The 20765-nt window shown below is 40.2% G+C and overlaps 1 protein-coding gene across 5 annotated transcripts in view; it reads left to right on the forward strand.

The window, feature by feature from the left end:
• Positions 1 to 20765, forward strand: part of LIN28B (lin-28 RNA binding posttranscriptional regulator B) — a 148545-nt gene that overhangs the window by 13855 nt on the left and 113925 nt on the right. Inside the window, exons 1-2 of one of the 5 annotated variants that reach the window (XM_006118448.4) lie at positions 5894 to 6226; positions 7066 to 7247. In XM_006118448.4, coding sequence (XP_006118510.1) covers positions 6217 to 6226; positions 7066 to 7247 — 192 coding nt within the window. In that variant the 5' untranslated portion in view covers positions 5894 to 6216. The other 4 variants (XM_006118447.4, XM_006118446.4, XM_006118444.4 and 1 more) reach the window with 4 other exon arrangements.

The raw sequence follows: 20765 nt of genomic DNA on the forward strand, positions 1-20765 counted from the left end.
TTCTAGGCTTGTCTTATACCTATGCAGTGTCGCATACAATGTCTCCTTATGTGCCATCTATTTTGAATACTTGTCAGTGTGATTAGAGGGATTTTACAAGAGGACGCTTCATTTAGGGCTGTTTTTCCAAATATAGCCACGTTTTCCGCAAGTTACGGTGGCGCCTCCTTAAATCTGACGATGGAAGCAATCCTTATCAGTTGCAAATCCGCAGTTGAAAAACTGCCTAATGTACATGAGGCCACAGCCGCAGTGAGCTCTAGAAGGGTCTCAGTGTCCTAATGCCCTTGGATTACGTCTAGGATTAGAATAGGTTCGGGTGTTTTAATAATGCCTCTCCAAACCATCTATTTTACAAGCAAAAATGCAGAGTGCATTGTTAGATGTTCCAGATTGTTAACAGTTTCACTTTCAGTATCAAAATGTGTTATATTGTTACCATAAACTATTTAAAATCGCCTACTTTAACCTTCCCTCCCCCAAACTCTTGTTTATTTATTAATATAGCACCGCCTATGAACGTGAAACACAAAATACATACTTTGATACAAAATATTTTAGCCAAGAATGAAGAGGAAATAGTGGCTGGCAAATATTACTTAACATATTCAAAGTTCAGACGTAAACATTGGATAGGTTCCAGTCGTTCACCTACGTGACACATTTTTTTAAAAACCATGCGATCAGCATCAAGTTGTTAAATACGTGTCACCATTTTCGACTGCACGATGACGTTAACTTTTTCTAACGTGATCAAAATGCAAATGGCTGGCTAACTGTCCATTTTTATGGTTGAATAAAATATTTAATAAATTCTGGAAAACAATTGACATTTAACAGATCATTACATGAATCGATAATTAACACTAAAATAATGTAAAGCATGTAAATAGCGAAGGTATTAGCATAACATGCCAGTAACTTAGTATTCAAACATACAAGTGCATATTAGATTTTTTTCATAGTTTTTAATTATGGAGAGAACAATTAATTCGGAACGAGGTTTATTTAATTTAAATTTTAAAATAAGCCTTAAGAAGCGTCGTCGGTCAAAAAGTATAAGATTTTCCCCCATATTTTAAGAAATACTTAAGATGAGGAGTAAAGTCCTAAGTTCCTACAAAAAAACCCCCACACCACCTGATATTTAAGTGTTAACTTTTATAGTCGGGACAACGGAGTCGTCGAAAAAGGTAAAGAAATCAACGTAAACAACAGTGAAATGGGGAAAAGAAGATAGGTTCCCGATTTTTTGTTGAATTCATTCGCTTTATCAGTGGTTCCCAAACTTTTAGGCATCACGCCCCCTTTTTGATTTTTGAGAAACCCTCACGCCTCCCCCCCCAAAATAGCAGCAAAACTTGAGGAAAAAAAGGAACTGACTGGGGCAGCAAAACTTGATGGGGGGGGTCGCCTCGCGCCCTCCCACCCTGGAATTTCTTCACGCCCCCCAGTTTGGGAACCCATGCTTTATCTGGTTTAGGGCGTTGAATTTCCTCTCACTGTCTTTCTGTACACAGCCCAGGGATCTTGACATTAGGGCTAAGGAGGAATGTTCAAAGTTTAGGAATAGGTAACACTGGCAGACACTCAACAAAGCCAGCCCAGCGCCGGTGAATGATAGAAAGTGGTATGGTGGGGTGGGTCATAATGACATGAAAAGCAGTCATACCCACCAGACTGTCTTGCCTTCTCCCGCCTACTGCCTTCTAGCCGCTGTGATCAGTTTCATTCATTCCTCTGGTAGTTTGAGCGTGAAGACTATCGAGGGAGGGGAGAGTTCTCTGACCAGGGGATCATGACATGGACGGCTCAGAAGAATTCTTCAAAAACTAAAGGAAAGTCAAGGTGCTGAACCCAGTGGTGCCAGAGGTGCTACCGCACCTCATTTGAAGTGCCTTCCATCATATATGGTCCAGTGGTTCTTAGCACCCCCGCCACACAGACACTATGCACATTTTTCCTCCCCCCTGCTAAAGGAACAGCTAAGCTACCTCGATCCTGCGGGACGGAGCGAGTGTGCACAGCAAAGAACAGCTTCTGGGTGTGGGGCTTTTTCCTTAAACTTGCAACTTTCAGGGCGGGGCATCCCTACAGGTAATAGCCTGGTGAAACTGATGCAGTGCAGCAAAACACCCGGTAACAGGTCCGGTCCGCCTAGGCGGCCACGCTGCGCTGCTCAGTTGGCGGGACCTTGGGGATCCCCTGCCGTGGGGCGGGGCAGAAATTGGCTGCCTTGGTGGAGGCAGGCCCGGGTTGGCTGGAGGCAGGAGGTACCCGAAAGGCGGGAGTACGCCGCCGGCTCCCACGTGGGGCCAGGCTTGGAGAGTAGCAGCTTGTCTGGTGGGTGCCTAGGCAAAGCCAGGAGCGCCCGTCACCCGGGTTTGGAATCTGGTTCCAGGTGGGCGAGGGGAGATGGGTGGGTGACTTGACCAGCCAACGCGGCGCTGCCCCTCCCCCTCGTTTCCGAAAGAACCGCAGCGTCGGGTCTGGTTTTAATAGAGACCATCGCGCTAAACACCAGAGACTTCTGAGCTGCAGGAAAATAAAGGAGCCCAAGCGCAGCGCGCCGGGGCTCTCTCTCCCCCACACTGGCACGTTTGAGAATGGGCCGTCGCTGGCTCTGGGAAGAGGATTTGGGGAATTCCAGCTCCGGGCGATGACACTAGTTCAAAAAGAAAATCTCTCCCCCCTCCCCACAAATCCCTTTCTAGGTGGTTCTCGCAGGGCAATGGCAGAGGCGCGCGCTCCTGCTTTTCTTGATTAGCCACCCGAGCCGAACTACAGAGTGTTTTTAAAACATGGGGCATGGAAGCTGTCTGAAGAGCTCGGTTTTCACAGTGTCAAACATGAGTTTTGATTCAGATACATGAGGTGGGAGGAGTGGAAGCGGCATTGAAAGAAATCGGAAATGAGAAAAAAATTAAAGCCAGAGAAGTTTTAGAAACACGACAAATTAGAAAACAGGCAGCAGAGCGCGGGGCGGGGAGGGGTGGGGGGAGGTTGATGCCAAAGGAAACCCTGGAACGGCTTCATGAATCCGACTCTTTCTCCGTGTAATACTCTCAACGAAAAAGCTTGTTTTGTGTGAGGAGAACAAGGCGAGGTTAAAGACAGCGGCATCTCTCTAACGCGTGAAATATGACCGGGATCCTCGAATTTCCCCGACCCGGGTGTGCTAAAAAAAAGTGTTTGTTGCTGATTGTGAATGAATTTTGGAATGAGAGTTCCCAGCTGGCAACAGCTCTCTACCTTCCGCAAAACTTGAAAGGCTTATGTCCCTTGCAGGAAATGAATGAGCCGATAACATCTGACACCAGTGACCAGTCCAGTGACCCCAACCTTAATTCCACTAATACTGGAGGCCTGAAAAATCTCAGTGAAAACCACTTGTGAAGCTCCGTTCCCCCCTCCCCGAATAATTTACAAAATCAGCATTTATGTTGAAGCGAAGGAAATCCTTTCCACATTCACATTTCTTTTGCTGTGTTCACACTCCTCACGTTACTCTGATAAAAAGCATAAGATTTCAATGCTTTTTACAAAACTCAAACTATCTGGAAACAAAGGACAATTTCTGTATAAAATACAGGAAATCAATTCAATGTATTTGTTTCCAGGATGAGTAAAACCAATAGTCTAGTCTTTATAGCATTTTTTCCAGCCAAATGCCAAGAGAGAAGACCAATCTGAGAAAAATACACACTCTTATAAAAGATACTGTAAAAAATCATGTATATAGATGCCTCCTGGTTTTTGTAGGCATATAAAATATTTGATATTTTCATATACATACTTTCAGTCTTTTTCAGTCTCCTTGTAGAAAATACTTTAAATATGTATTCCCTGCAGCTGCCTTGCTCTTATTTTTCCACTAATTATATCAAAATTGAAATCATATATAGCAGATCTTATATAAAGGGGAAATATTTAGCTTTTAATTTTCAACCTACATAAAGTGAGTTGAATACTAATTTAACTTTGTAAACTAATTGCATTTATTAGGAAGAGGAAACGAAAGGGGGAATGGCTTATTGCATAAATGTGTAAGGCAGGTCAGTGTAGGAAGTCGACCTCCACTGTTGAAATAACCTATAGGAAATTTACGGTTGAAGACTGCAAAGGAATTTCAGGATTTAGAGCTTCTGCTCCACTTGCCAGATTGCTTGTATTTTTACACTTTTGCCTACCCCCACCTCTTTTTAACAAATGTTCAAGTGGGCACCTTATTATTTCAAACAGAAATTAAAGACAAAGGAGAGCGATTTACACTTTCCTTGAAAAGCAACAAAAAGAGTAAACAGGCCCAACAGAGCAAAGGGGTTTTGCTTAATTGGGCAGACTGCTTGACGCCATCTCTATAAACAGCAAGTGATTTGCAATTTTATAAAACAATTGTACAAAATCTGTGTGGGTCACAGTTTGTCGTTTTGACTTTTTATTTATTTCTGTTTATTGTGAATGCAATAAGGGGGTAGAGTGGCGGGGTAATGCCACTTCAATCAGAAAATAATTTAACCCCGTTTTCTCGGATTTTAACAAGGTACATAATCTATCTTTTAAATGTTACAGGGGCAGGAGAGTCACCAAATCTAAGTTTATGATTGTGCAGTGAATTGGATGTTTGCTCACATGAAAAGATGGGCATGGTTTTATGTTTTTCATAACTGCACGGTCATGTATTTTATCCATGTCCTTTTTTCTAGGAAGAAAACAAAGGAAATGGGCACTTTTGATTAATAAGTTTTTTATATATTTAGGAAAATATTATCTGAAACACGTTGTATACGAAGTACAATAGTAGAAATGATGTCTATGTTCTTTTCCTACTGTACCTGAGAATTCCAATGCTTAGTGACTAGTAAAACCCGTTAGGTAATTTTTTTTCTTTTGTATGTTTCACTCTCCCACACACTAGTACTGGAGACTTAAAACTGCAGTCTACAGCCCAGCATTATTCCTCTTCCTTTTGTCTTCTTCCTCCTTTTCTTTTTTTCGCCTTCCTCCTCCCTAGCAAATCCTCCTTTTCTCTTTCAGCCTTTCCTCATCCTCCTCCAGCACCATCACCACCATGCTCCTGGAGAACAATCGCTGCTGATTAAGGTTCACTCTAATGCTAGGCTTGGAAACTGGGCTCTTATTTAGGAAGTCATTAATCACATCCCCTCCCCCGGAAAGAGATGGCGGAGGAACCTGTGAAGTGCAATCCCTCACCCCATCCCCCTCCAAAAATGTTTTGAAACGCTAAACCTCAACACACTGTGAACCGTATTAAGGTGATATAGCGTTTCCGGTACGCGTTGCTTTTGACTATGAAATAGTCAATTTATATGCCGACACCAAGTGTGTTGTGTATGCTTTTGTATAGAGTACATAGGACGTTTTCCTGGGAACCTACGCTGTTGACGTTAAAATAAGGTGATCAGGCTGCTAAATTCCACGAAGCAGTCGATTTTTGGCTAGCGCGTCTACAGGAGAAAAAAAAGTCGCTGAAAGGCAAAAATGCAGTTATGATTCACATGTGTTGAAATACCACTTTTATTAAGGAAGTAGCAATGCCTGCAAATACGCAGATAATTTGTGTACACACAATGTGCGTAGTAAGGTGTGTATCTGCACAGAGTGCTTCTGTGGTTATGCATACACACAGAGCAAAGGTGATCATGTATACTTTGTGTGCCTGTTCACATATAAGATTGCCTCCCTGTGACTGACCACATATATAGTAATAAGTTCAGTTATACGTCTGGGGGCGCGGTGTAGCTCCATATGGAGCTGTACGTGTCTCTCTATATGTGTGCACACACGCGCACAGAAACCCCCACAATACGTCATCCCGGTTTACCGTAAAGTGTGCAAATTAGATGTAAGACAAGTTCGTATTTGAATTTTTCTTGTTCATTCATAAATTATTTTGGTGTGTCATCCTACGCTGAAATGGCGATTGGCTACTTCAGACTCCTGCCAACCCCTTAAGGATCCGATGTGAAATTAGTTGCAAGAAAGCATGTAATTGACAAAGTCACGTGTGCGCAGGGGGCCAGAAACTGAGGGAGAGAGAAGGGGAAAAATCAAAAGAGGGGAAGCACATTAGACCATGCGAGCTAAATTTGCGATCGTTCAAAATCAGGATGTTAGATTGATGCAGAAGACCACTTCGATCCAAAAGGAAAGTTTTCATCTCACGAGTTTGAAGCAGAGGGCCCGTGGGGCAACATGGCCGAAGGTTAATTTTCTTATTCTATTGTTTTTACTGTGATTTTCTCTCTCTCTCTTCCCCTCCCCCTCCTCTTTTTTTAACACCACTATGCGCTACTCTCTTTTTTTTTATCAGATCGCGCAAGGGGGGCTTTCTACAAACCTATTGATACGGATTTCCAAAAATGTTCTGTACCGCCCACACCGATTCACAAACTTGAAAGGCTTTCAGGGGGCTATTGTTTGAATTGTTCCTGGGCGACTAAGCACGGTTTCAGGGGTGGGATGAGAAAACGCCTGTACACCTGTCCCCCCAACTTTAAGTGAGAGTTATTCCAAAAGGGGGAGGGATGGATGCACGTTGGAAAATAGCCCTAGATCCGCCGCTGCATGTGCAATAACAAGTTGTTGTGCAATCTGCCCCCTTTTGGGCTCATTCTCTCTCCACCCCCGTCGCGCTTTGCAAGAGGAGAACAATTTACCGAAGAATTTCTGTTGGAAAATGGGATCGGTCCTAAATCAGCAATATTCAAGTAAAGTTGCGTGTTCGGGGGCGTTGAGTGGCTTGAAGTTGTCGTGAAATGGAAAAATACGCGTAGATACAGGACGTGGGCTGTTCTGTGCGAAAGAGAGCGGGCATATGCGGGCTTTCCTCTCGGCTTGCCTGCGTGCTTTTTGGGCAGTGTGTGTATGTGTGTTTTTAAAGGTTTTGCGTGGAGGGATAGGAAACGGGCTGATATTATAGTAAGCGAGTGAGTTTCTCTGCCCGCTTAGTAACCCCTCTGTACAATGGGATGGCAAATGATCTTTACCAGAATTTAACTCTCTGCTTTGCATCTTGTGTTTTTTCCCCCTCCTCCTCAGCAGGGGCGAGTAAAGGTGGAGACGAGCCCGGAAAGTTGCCGGCGCAGGAAGAGGAGGAATCCCAGGTTTTACACGGAACAGGCCATTGCAAGTGGTTCAATGTGAGAATGGGATTCGGGTTCATCTCCATGATCAACCGGGAGGGAAACCCCTTGGAGTCTCCAGTTGATGTTTTTGTACACCAAGTAAGAGCAACTTTTGTCTCCCATCTTTTTCAATCCCTCCCCTTTTGGACTGAGTTCAATGGTGATCGAGTTACACTGGAAGGGAAACAATCTATCGTTTTAGATATTTAGATACATCTGTATCTATATTATATTTAAAAAAACTGCTGTAAGAATGGGTTGGTTATCTTTGCATCACCCTCTAAACTCAAATAAGATCGGTATCCATAGTTGGTGGATTTGGCAAAAGAATATTTTATCTCATAACAATGCTGTGCCGGGTACAAAGTTTCCCTTCTCAATTGTTTTAAATCTCACATCCTGTTTTTAATAAGATTTAAACTTTTTAGGTATGTCATTTGCTTAGGAGCGGATAGGTTCCTCTGTGCAAAGGTGTTTGTTTTTAAAAACAAACAAACAAACATGGAAAAGGGTAAATAAATAAATTTGGCATTTAGGTTGGATATGAACATATTTTTCTTGTAACACTCTTCCTATAAAATTAGACCATTTTTAAAAGTAATTCATCCCAGATTAATTTGGGGAAAGTAAATGTAATTTGTAGTTTGATTTTGTAGTAATACAGACATGAAAACATCTCTATGATAATATGTGACTCATCAGTCTCTGAATATGTGTGGGGGGGGGGTGGGGGGGGAGAGGGTTAAATCTCTTTTGGAAAATGTATCAAGTTGTAATTAAAACTAAGGACACTGTCTCTTTAAGCCTTAAGGGCACTGACCATAAAGACATGTGTCTATTATTTATATTTTTTAACATACCTGGTTGGAGCCTTATTTTGTACATGGAAACTCTCAAGCAAATGTCTTCATGTAAAAAAGTTTCAGCTTCAAGAAATGATAATCAGGAATTTTTGAAAACTTCAAAGATTCTTGACGGGCTTTGTGAGAAACCAGTGTGCCTGTATCCCACTCCATGCTGTATTAGTCCCAAATTGCAACAATGACATTTTGAATTCAATCAACCGTCTAAAAAATATTCAGATGATCAGGGGGAAAAAAAGAGATCAATATCTGCCAAGTAAAGAGACTATTTCAGCCTGGGTTATGGCCATGTCAGGAAAGCTAATGGCATCTTAACTTTTAACATAGTTGTCCACTTTAAATGACGTTTGCAGTGGTTTGCGGGAGGTTTTGTTACATGATATTCTATTGTGATGCTCTTATTCCACATATTACTGTATGCTTGGGCTCATGTTCACTGTTCATGTTCAAGGAATTTATTTAGGATGAAGCTGATAGGAGGTAACTGCAACCTAAGAAACAGTGCCTGCTGGCATGTTGCTTTGCTTTGTGGTGATGTTTTGGTAGGGGAAGATTTCTGACCTATTGTGATAGGTCTTCTCGTCTCTAGGGCCTACTCACCAGTATTATTTGTTTTCACGTGGAATCAGGGATAACTGTGAAATGAAATATAGATTTTATTTTTAATGTAAGAGGAATTCTTATTTTTAAATTTTTGCACTTCCTGCTTTGCACTGTCAGGCATGGATGAAATAGCTCTTTTGCTGCCGCTTTTCGTGAGACTGAATTGCTGAAATCCACTGTCAAATCTGATTGCTATCAGTTTCCTTGCCTTCCTCCTCCTCCCCTTCCCCCCCCCCCCACCTCCACACCTTCTTTAGGTTAGTAATTGCTCTTTGCAATTGTATAAACATGCTTTTTAGAAAAAAAATGAAAATAATGTCTTCTGTTTAATACCTTGGTATGTTTTGTTCTCATTGTTAAAGATATTAAAAACACACCAAATGTCTAAAGGACTGCAATTTTATTCATAAATGTATTGGGGAGCAGTATTATTAGAGCTATGTAACTGCAGAAAAATGTTAACTGTTCATATTATGTGTGGGATTTTGACACTGATACTTTAAAACACGTAATGTGTAATATGCTTACATAATGGAAAATATGCACAGCTAGTTAAAAGATAATGTCATACAATTGTAGGAAATGTTGAAGCCCGTTTATCTTTTGTGTCACATAGAAGATGTGGACATTTAATAAGCTAATATGTGAGTTATGCTGGTGTCTTCAGGAGGTAATAATTTCAAGTGTAAATGTTTGTAGATACTATACTAATCTACATGTCATAAATATTTGTATGGATTTAAAGATTTCTGGTAGTAAGCAATGCCATAAAAGATAGCATAGCAATTTGGGATTTTTCTCAAATATATGTCTTAATGAGCTAATTTATGGGTGGTTCATAATTAATTACTCCCATTATACCAAAGAAAGTATTTTAATATATCCCATTTTGTTTTTTTCTTGGTGAAATGTTAATTAAATACATGGCTTTTGGTGATATTGGTCTCTTCTTTCTCCCAAAGGTTTACTGTAAGGTGGGGGAGGGAGGAAGAAGGGAAGAAGTGATGCCTAACTCAGGTTGTGTCTGAATTTCATATACTTCATTATTATAGAATACATTGTTCCAGTTGAGTAGCTGATTTGGAAGTGACAGTAGTCACTAGTGGATGGATAGTAGCAATAATCAAAGTCCTTTTTAAAATCTGAAATGTTATACAAAGAGATTACATGCTGTTAAAAGAGAGTCTGGAATCTGTATTTTCAGTGGACCCGATCCTCCAAAACTGTACTTATGCAATGAGTTCTTAATCATTCAACTACTGAAGTCAGAAGGATAGCTCATGTGAGAAAGGCTTTGCAGTCATATTATGAATTTATCAGGATAAATTGCTGTATACTATTTTAGAACTAGTGTGTCTTCTACTACAGCACGTATATAGGTACAGGAGCATAGCTTACATACAGCTTTTCCACAGCCTTTTTAGATACTATATCTCTGAGAATCCTACAAATTAAGTATAGGAAAAACCCACTGCATAATTTAGTTGTCTATGCAGAATTGTTCCCTATAAATACACTTCTAGTGTTTTGTGTAGTATAGCTTTAAATATTCCAAATTATGGGATTTTCCATCCCATTCACTTGAGAAATTATTTAAAGCCTAACAGATCTTGCTGTTAGGAAGAATTTCTTTATAGTTAGTTCAAATTCCCTTTAATAATTTCATCCTACTATACCCACTTCTATTTACTTATAGTACTGTAAATAATTTATCTCCCTTGGTGTTTACACTGTCAGTTACATGTGGACTGTAATCATGTTTCCCATTTGTCATTGTTTAACTCAGCTGTGCATATTTAGATCTTTTTAGAGCCTATACTTCTTTAAGTCAGTGAAGGTTCAGTGCATGACACAGTTGCAGTATTGAACTTTATCTCTTCTTTTTAAGTTATTCCCTTCAGCACTCTGATTTTGATTGATCTTCTCTGAACTGTGGTCAGCTTGTCATTATCTTTCTGGTAATGAAGTACTTAGAGCTATACACATTATTTCAGATGGAAACATACCAGAGGTGTCTCTATATTTATATATTATAATTAAAGAAGAGTACATTTGTAAATATTTACACTCAGCTCCTTTTCTGTTTTGGTTTGCACATGCCTTTCTATGTATTCAGCATCTTCATGTCTTTGGTTTGAGCTGTTCATTATTTTCAGAAGGAAGTTATAGGTTAACTAGTTTGTTTGTTTCTGAATCACACCTTACTCAAATTGCATAAATGGGACCATCATTTATTTATAAGAGTAAATATAAAGGACCATATTCTACATAGTGTAATTCTGTGGACTTCTACGGAATTGTACCATATCAAATTAGTATCACTTTGCACTTTACATTCCACATTAGCTGCATTATAATAGATCCTGTCTTTAGTGTGAGGTGTATGCATTTATCAGAGGGCAGAGTTGGGTATAGTGTGTGTGCAGTGACAGAAACCTCCTGTGATTTTTGTGTACAGCAGTTTAAAACTTCTACTGTTCTGTAATCTAAAAGGAATTATGTATGAGGGTGAAGCCCCAATATTACAGTGAAAGGATTGTTTCCTGAAGTTTGTTTAATGGCAAAGATGTTTATATATATATATATATATATATATATTTTTAAAACCAGGAGTAGGGTGCGGGGGAGGGGTTGGCAGATGAACTCTGACTTAGGGTCTCTTTCAGCTCCAATTATTCTTTTACCCAGGGATGAAGGTTTAACTTTGAAAGTGCTTAATAAGATTGTTTATATGTTCACACAAAAAAGATCAGTTTTGTTGGTTTAAAATGTGTTACATGCTTTATACATGTTTTTATTACATGTGAGAGCTTCATTAACTTTATGCTCCATTTTTTGAATTTTAAAGTCTTTACCTAGATGGTCTTGTTTAGAACTGCAGCTAGTGGTGGTGTCCTATATGAGAGTCTGGTTCTGCTTTCCAAAATGATTGTATGAATGGGCTTGATTTTTGTGTAAGGATTTAGAAACCTAAAATAGTATAGTGGTAGAAATGTAGCCGTGTTAGTCTGGTGTAGCTGAAACAAAATACAGGTCTATGTAGCACTTTAAAGACTAACAAGATGGTTTATTAGATGATGAGCTTTCGTGGGCCAGACCTGAGGAAGTGGGTCTGGCCCACGAAAGCTCATCATCTAATAAACCATCTTGTTAGTCTTTAAAGTGCTACATAGACCTGTATTTTGTTTCTAAAATAGTATATTTTCTATATCTGTATTTAAAGGTCCAGAATTAGCCAAAACCTCACACTTCTATCTAAAACATTTTTAACTGCTATTGTTACACTTAAGACTACTGCAGCTGGAAGAAATCTGAGGAGTTTTGTTTCCTTTAGTTACTTTGTGCATTTGACCTCACTTTGTATATAGTAAATTGTATTGTTTTCCCTTTTTGTTTCAGTAGATCTTTCACATAACACTGTAAAGTGAGAAAGAAAAAATAATATGTAATTGTAAAAACATATAAATAAAACATATATTGACTGGGGAATTTAGGATCAGCTATGATGCTCGAAATAGAATCTGTTTTCAACATTTCTTTGGGTGCTAGGTTCTAAGATGATTGTCTCTTTAAGATTAAGTATCTGATCATTGTGTTTCTTTTGTATCCAGATCTGCTACTGATATCAGCTAAGTTTTAAGAGTAAAAGACATCCAGAACTAGGCATAAGGTAGCACATTTAATGTCCCTAATGTCAAGGTTTAGATCTTGTCTTTGTAGGGGGATACACTGAGGATGTGTCTACACTGCACCCTTAGCTCACAAATTGTATAGCTTATTTTGAGTCAATTTCAAAATAGGTTATTTAGAAATTTGGCACTGTCTACACAGCAGTTATTTCAAAATAAATTGCTATTCCAAAACATCCCTTACTCCTTGTGGAATGAGGTTTACAGGGATGTCAGAATAGCGAGCCCATTATATTTAGAAATAATGGGTGCATTCAAAAGATGCGGAATAGCTATTTTGGGATATCTATGGCATCTCGAAATAGCACTGCAGTGTAGACATAGCCTTAGTGATCCAGTACATCTCTTTCATATCATGACTACAGCTTAAAAAATTTGTAGAGAGCGATTAGAAGTTTTGATGAGCAAATGGGGTGAATGGAACAGAGCATTTTCCTTTGTTGCGTGAAACATAGCCATGTCCCTGAGGAGGATAGCAGTCTCTGAGTGAGGCTCCCTGAAGTGTTTTTTGCGGGTACAAAAACCCAACCCCCAAACTAAATATAAATAGTGGCAGGTACCTGAGGAGCCAGAGAGAGAGAAGAGCCTTTTAATGAGCAAGTGAGAAGCAAATGTGTGTCTGTTGGTATGAAGAGTATTAGAGGGAACAGGCTTGCACTCCAAAATTTCTGAGGCTTGCTGAATGGCCTGAGTCTAGTCATTGGGAATGTAGCTTATGACTTGTATGGGCAGTCTTGAGTCCAGGGCCATCATGGAATGTCATATGGGAGGATTCAGGAGAGGCTGAAAGAATGGACACCTGATGAAGGATTCCTGGGGAGCACAGTTGCTCCCTTCAAACCTGGTCAACAGTGCATAAATTAGATGTTTGGAAACAGTTTTAAATTGCTGGGTAGAGGGAAATGTCCCCTCTCATTTTTTCCGTCCATATGAAGAATTAATGTTATGTGCACCAATGCATGTGTGGATGTGCACCACCAATAGAAACATATGTTGCCGGCTGCAGGCACTCTGCTAACCAGCTGGGGAACACTTGAATTTCTCCTGAGTGGGCACTCAAGTACACAGTTTACAGGGAACACTGGTGGAGGGATTTGTGTGATGGTGATTATATTTTGGTAAACCACACAAAATCTGAATGGATGTTTACTTTATAATTCACAGTTAACTGAACCAACCTCTCCTTTGGGAATACTAGTTAGGGAGCCTTCATCTGCCTCCGAACATAATCTATTTACATTTACAGTGAACTTCTTTGTTCATTTTTAATCTGAAGACACTTATGCAGTATGGGATCCCATCAAAGCCGATGAAAAGACTCCAGTTGAAGTGAATGCTATAGGATCAACTCCTGTCATCCTAAGCAATTGTTAATATTAAATGTTTTTAGGAGTACATTATAAATTGTTAAATCTTGAGGGGACCTACAATAGGTAGTATTGGCCCAAATACTTGGGACCAAATGCTCCCTTCCATGAGCAGAGCGGAACACAAGTCTACAGATCCTTCTCCAAAATATAAATTCCCCTTCCTCTGAGGAAGTCGTGTATCAGCTCGGGATGGGGAGCAATTCTGTCTGGAGTCCTTTTTACCTTCCATATGTAAAGAGTATCCAAGCAAATATATATGTCTACATTAAAAGAAAACCAACTTGGAATTTTTTGTTGTTTATTATTTGTCCTACGGTAGGACCCAAAAGTCCCAGTTAGGGGTCAGGGCTCCATTCTGTACATTCTTAATACTCATTGTGAAAAGACGGCCTTGCACTCTTAAGTAAATCACATTGGTGTGAAAATTTTGTACCTAATACAATTATTGTAACTAAAAACATTTAGTGGAAAATAAAATGTATCTCCTTTTTTAAGTTTATTTGTGCTTTTAACCACACTTTGTTTAGAATCTGTGTCCTCTCTTCAGCCACTCAGGATGATGCCAATGGAGGCAAGGTTAAATCCTTACTTAGTCTCAGATCTTCAAACGTATTTAGACACCTAGTCCCGTTTATTGCAATGGAAGTTGCCTAAATATCTTTGAGGTTCCTAGTTTTATACTCCTTTGTTGAAGCCCATTACAGGCATTCCCCGGGTTACGTACAAGATAGGGACTGTAGGTTTGTTCTTAAGTTGAATCTGTATGTAAGTCGGAACTGGCATCCAGATTCAGCCGCAGCTGAAACTGATCAGTTTCAACAGCGGCTGAATCTGGATGCCAGTTCTGACTTTCACACAGATTCAACTTAAGAACCCCAGGCATCCCCAAGTCAGCTGCTGCTGAAACTGATCAGCGGCTGATTCTAGGAAGCCTGGGGCAGGGGCTTCCTGTAGTCAGCCACTGGTCAGTTTCAGCAGCGGCTGACTTGGGGACGCCTGGGGCAGAGCAGCTGGGGTGCTGCTGGGTTGGTCCAGTAGCGCCCAGAGCGGCGCTACGGGACCAACTGGCAGCGCCCCAGCTGCTGTACCACAGGTGTCCGGAGCAAAGCCGCGGAGCACGGGGGCAGCGGGAAAGCCCAGACGCGCCGTGGCTGTCCTGCTGCCCTCGGGCTCCGCGGCTTTGCTCTGCTTTGCTCCCCTTCTCCCTGGCCTGCAGACCAGGGAGACGGGGAGCAAAGTTGAGCAAAGCCGCGGAGCACACGGGCAGCGGACAGCCCAGACGCGTCTGGGCTGTCCGCTGCCCGCGTGCTCCGCCGCTTTGCTTCCTCTCCCTGGTCTGCTGGAGACCAGGGAGACGGGCCCCGTTCGTAACTGCGGATCCGACATAAGTCGGATCCGCGTAACTCGGGGACTGCCTGTATAAATATCAACAAGACAGCAAAAGAACATTTGTAACATTTCTTAAGGCAATCTAAACAAAATAGACTTGCAGTTTAAAGGATGCTTTTCCAGAAACTGGAATTTTTAAGAATGAGTCAATTGAATGATCAATTATAGAATTCATTTGACCATTGCCCTTTAATATTTTTCAAGGATTATTTACTCAGATCAGGTCAATAAAAGAAACTTACACCAATACCATAATATCAGTGAGCACTGTGAATCTTGACAGTATTTTTCTACTTGCAAAAATTCTTACTTATAGACACAATTATATCTGTTAAATTGTTTTTTTTTCTGTTATAGCTTAATTCATTTCAGAAGCACATATAAGCAATTCTGGGGGGAGGGGAAAGTAAGTATAAGCTGCATCTCCACTAGGGGGGATGCCAATATTGCTATTGTTATTATCTAATATAGTCAAGGCCAGAGTTTCTAAGGTGGCACCACTGCTTATCAACTTTTCCCCTTTCCTACAGATACAGTAGGTTTTTGTTCCATAAATGCAAAAAAGCCAGGAGTATGAGAACATAGCTCCAATTGGGGATGGAGACTCAGAGTTAGTAGTGATAGCTAATAAAGGAAATAGGGGTTCCTCTGGATGCTGGAGATCAGTACAGTAGGAGAGGCTGCATCCACACCTCCTTGAAGAGACTCTCAGCACAGAGGAAGACTTTCAGGAAATTCTGCTACAGAGTTCATTGGCCCTTCAAATTCCATCCTTCATGTAGAGTCAGTCTCGCCCAGATCTGTACTCTGACATATCTCTTCTGAGTGTCTGCAGGATCTGCCCTCACCTGTGTCATTCTAATGTATAAATTAAAGATATTTTGCTGTTGGTTTAAAAAAATAATATGGATTATTGTAACAGTGTGAGTTTTTAGATTATCCAGTATTAAAAAATAATACTTATGTTTTTCTTATTCTAGGTAAGTGGTAGTACAAGAAAGCTGTCACTAGATTAGCTGTGAAATATCTTAATTAGTATGGAGAATGTAACTCTTGAGTTAACGATCACATTTAGTTCTGTGATCATCTCATTTGACAGAAAGATTTATTTTAAAATGTCTCATTCTAATGAACAGTTTAAATTATGTCTCCCATAAATGTATGAATATTGAAGAACAGAATGTAGTAATTTTATGTGTTCATATATTTAATACTTTTACCAAAACTATATCAATATATTAACAGTATAGAGCTTGACGTGTATTTTTTTTATATTTTTCCTATTAAATATCAGTGTTTAAATCTGTTATAATTTAAAAAATAAGACTTTATGAAATGACAAGTTTATAATGTTTAGTATAGTCATTTCCTTTGAGTTGGTATAAACATTTTCCTTTGAACATATCCTGGTTTCGGTTGCTTGTTATAATATGTCTGAGCTATTATTTATGTTGAGGTGTTTCTGAAATCATTCTCTTTCAGGTGTTTGTTGCATTACAGTAGTCTGTGCTTTCTCATTAGACATATTTAATATGTTTCTGAAATGTATGTTTTTTATTGTTTAATTTGTAACAAAAAATAAACAAATCCATATCCCAATCAAAGAAAATATAGTTAGATAATTTATCCTTAAAATATTTTTGTAGTATACAAATAAATGTTACATTAATTCATTGTTTTTGTTTTATTTGAAATATAAATATTTTCTGAATATTAAAACAATTTCAGCTACTTTGTTTTTTGTTTTCCTTTGTAAATCCTCTTTATTTTTTGTACAGATGAACTATGATACTTTACTCATATTAATAGTTCCTTTTTACTTTGTGTGCATATTTGCATGAATAAAATCATCAGGATGTAGGCCCTTATCAAATGTTACATAAAGTAAAGTGGCAATATTAAACATTTTATCAATTAATTAGGATATTTGGCTTTAAAGAGTCATTTGAAAAAAGATATAATTAGCATATGGAATTGGCTCAAAAAAAGGAATTCTCAGGTTCATTTGTTTTATGGAATTTGTATTTCTGTTATAACTTCCTGTTGTTCATGGTTATATCAAGTTACATGAAAAGTTACCCCTCAGTTGATTTAGTATAAAAGTATTATCCCATGTGTAAACAGACTAAAATAAATATGAATGTGCTTCCTTTTGAAGTATGGATGTGCCTAGTTCTCTGAATTAACCCTGTGTACAACCTTTTAAACTGCTTTGTTTTTAACAATTTGTAAGCTGTTACTCAAAAGTTTTGGTCTACTAAATAGGCTACTTTCAAAAATACAGTATTGGCTGAAATATCGGGTTTAAAAACATTTGCTGTGTGCACGCAGTAATGTCTCAAGAATGCTTATGGGGCTTTTGATATTTGGAATGTACAAATTCACATAAGGCCCGATATAAAACCTGCTGAAATCAATTGAATGACCCCATTGCCCACTGTAGATTTTGGATCAGGCCCATATGGATTTCTAGTATTTAATATTTTGACCTGTATTGATATTATATACCCTTAAAGTTATGTGATCTAAACCACACAATTTGGCCATTTGAAGAGTTAGCCATTGTTGATGTGAAACTAGAGAATAATGAGATAAATCAGTCATTAGCACATCTCCTCTTATTTCTGCATGGTTTCTTTTAAGCTGCCATAAACAATGAGGTCAAGAAATCACATAGATCTATGTCACTGGGACTGAGCTGATTCACAGACAGAATTTCAAGCTTAATATATATAAATCATTTACAATGTTTTTTCTTAGGTATTGCCACACAGAAGGGCTAAATTCTGCCTACCTGTCTTACCAGTCCTGTTGACTTTTCAAACCCCTTCAATGCCTATATCCAACATGGTGGATTAGGAATGGATTTTAAACTATGAATTTTCTTGCTGTTCTGCATTTAATTCAAACCCTTTGCCTTGGTTATCCAAAAAATCAACACCCTTGAATGGTGTAGTGAAGCAGACATAGCTCCTAGTGTGGACTAGACAGGGTTGAGTTGATGTAAGAATTCATCTGTCAATGTAGCTACCACCTGTTGGAGAGGTGGATTACTTATGCCAGTAGAAGAGCTTCTCCCATCAGTATAGGTGGGGTGCGTCTAGACTGGCAAGATTTTGTGCAGAAGCAGCTGCTTTTGTGCAAAAACTTGCCAGCTGTCTACACTGGCCACTTGAATTTGCGCAAGAGCACTGACTATGTAATGTACAAAATCAGTGCTTCATGCGCAAATACTTTCACGCTCCCGCTCAGGGAAAAAGCCCTCTTGCGCAAGACTACTTGCTCAAGAGGGCCAGTGTAGACAGGGAAGAATTGTTTTGCGCAAAAAAGCCCTGATGGCTAAAATGGCGATCGGGGCTTTCTTGCGCAAAATCGCGTCTAGACTGGCCATGGATGCTTTTGCGCAAAAGCATCCTTGCCAATCTAGACGCACTTTTGCAGAAATACTTTTAACGGCAAAATCATGCCAGTCTAGACACAGCCGTAGTGTTTACACTTAAGTGCTACCTCTGTGTTGCTGTAGCATTTCAAGTGTGGACAAACTCTTAACATAGTTTAATCATAGCTTTCTTGTGTTTTAAAGATAGTCAGCTGTATTTGTCCTGATTTAGTCCCTGTGAGATACATAAAGTATAAATCAGCACTGAGTTTGGTCCAGTGTCTTTAATTAAAATTTGCATAATGGTCCTTAAAATTATATAATTTAAGATGTTATAGATCACAAGTTCATGGACCAGACTTATATAACTTTTTACATCCTACTTACTATGTACTATTTTCTCGTACAATATACATGTGCTATTTGCAGTCCCATATGACTAACTTGTCAGTAGACCACTAATCTGCCAATCTGTTTTGATTCATTAAGATATGCAAAGCCTGGTGATAAGGCATTTTTCATTTTTTCTGTTGAAAAATTACCTAAACTCAGGTCATTCTTTCCCTCACGAAGGAAGGATGGCAGAAGAAATTTGTGCGATGATCCCCAAATGGACTGACACCCAGTATTCCCTGTAAAATGTGTACTTTTGCAGCCACTTGGGAGCAATTCAAACGCTGCCCAGCTGATTAGCAGAGCACTCACAGCTAGGTGTTTGGGGGTTTTTGGTTTCTATTTGTGGTAAACATTCATACAAACTTCTGTGCACATAAAAAAAGTATTCCACATACAGATGGAAAAAATCTTCACATGGATGGAAAAGATTAGAGGGAACATTGCTGACCTCCCCCTTCCCCCATCCTGTTGAGGGGTGGTGTTTGCCTCAAATGGGAAATGCCACAAGAATGGCCCCAAAATTGCAGGTCAAACCTGGGTGGGATTTCATGACCTGTGCTGCCACTACACTAGGACTCCAGCTTGTCTGTGCTGCTGTCCCAGTCTTCCAGGGCTCTCTAGATGCCACTGGCTTCGCTGCTGCTGGGGCCAGAGCGCCATAGCTGGGGCTTCCTGGCTGCTACTGGGGCTGGAGCTCCTGGGCCGCTGGAGACAGAGCAGGGCCAGGGCCAGAGCTCTGGGGCTGGAGCCGAGGTCCCTGGCTGTCTCTAGGGTTGTAGCTCCCTAGCCATCGCCAGAACTCCACGGCCACTGCCAGGCTGGAACTCCCCGGCTGCTGGGGTCAGGGAGCTCCGCTGGGGCCAGAACTCTCCCTCTCCCCCCCCCCCCCCAATGGGATCCTGGTTGAGTCACCAGTGCTCCCTTCGGCGCTCCTGCACCACTACCAGACCTCCCTGTTCCTGGGCTCTGTGGTCCAGAAACATCCATGGTTCATGCCAGACCACGAAATCCCAGTTAATGGAGGTACAACCTGTACTCGGTAAATACTTGTTTACAAGGAGGTGGTGACCAGGCCTACTGATGGAGGGTGGGGGAACGAAAGGGGACAGTTGCCCCAGGGCCCAGCAATTCAAAAGGGCCCAGGGCTCCCGGCCACCACAGTTGCTACTGTGGCAGTGGCAACAGTCAGCGCCCTGGGCCCTTTCTGGCATAGGTATGGCATGCTCTCAGTGGTGCTGATGCTGCCAGGGTGAAGCTAGCCCCAGCACTGTCCCTTCCAGGGGCGGAGAGCTGCCCCCGCCTACCTTTTCCGGGCAGGTCTGTCAGCCTAACTGGTGGCGGCCATTTAATTATGCCAAGTAGAACTTTGAATGAAGTGTTGTTTTTATAATTCAAATTTTTGTTTCTCTTTAGAAGATATTATTCCAGCAGAAACATAAAGATTTCTGCATGGTTCTTGAGTGAATAATTTAGTTAGACTGTTTTGACTATGTACATCTCGACAATCAACATTTTCTTAAAATAGACTCTGCTTTCAAGGTGGTTGCTTTAGATATGAAACAAAGTACAGTTTGGAGGACATTGACAAGTAGCATGGTAATTAAAAGCTTGGTTAGACAAGCCCTTATATATCTCTATTGACTATAATGTAGTCATGTTATACTCACATGAGGAAAGGTTCGAGAGATGAATGTACTGTAGATGATATGAGGGCAGAGAACTTTAAAAGAAAAATATCAAGATGAAAATGTGTACACACTATAATTATAGGCAATACCTAGATTAAAGACAAATGCAAAGTACTCCGCTTAGGAAGGATCAATCCGTTTCTTACATACCGAATGGGAAGCTATTGTCTAGGAAGGAGTACTGCTGAAAGGGATTTAGGGATCACAGTGGATGACAAGTTAAACATGAGACAACAGTGT

This window comes from Pelodiscus sinensis, chromosome 3 (genome assembly GCF_049634645.1).
Source record: "Pelodiscus sinensis isolate JC-2024 chromosome 3, ASM4963464v1, whole genome shotgun sequence".
Classification (NCBI taxonomy): domain Eukaryota; kingdom Metazoa; phylum Chordata; order Testudines; family Trionychidae; genus Pelodiscus; species Pelodiscus sinensis.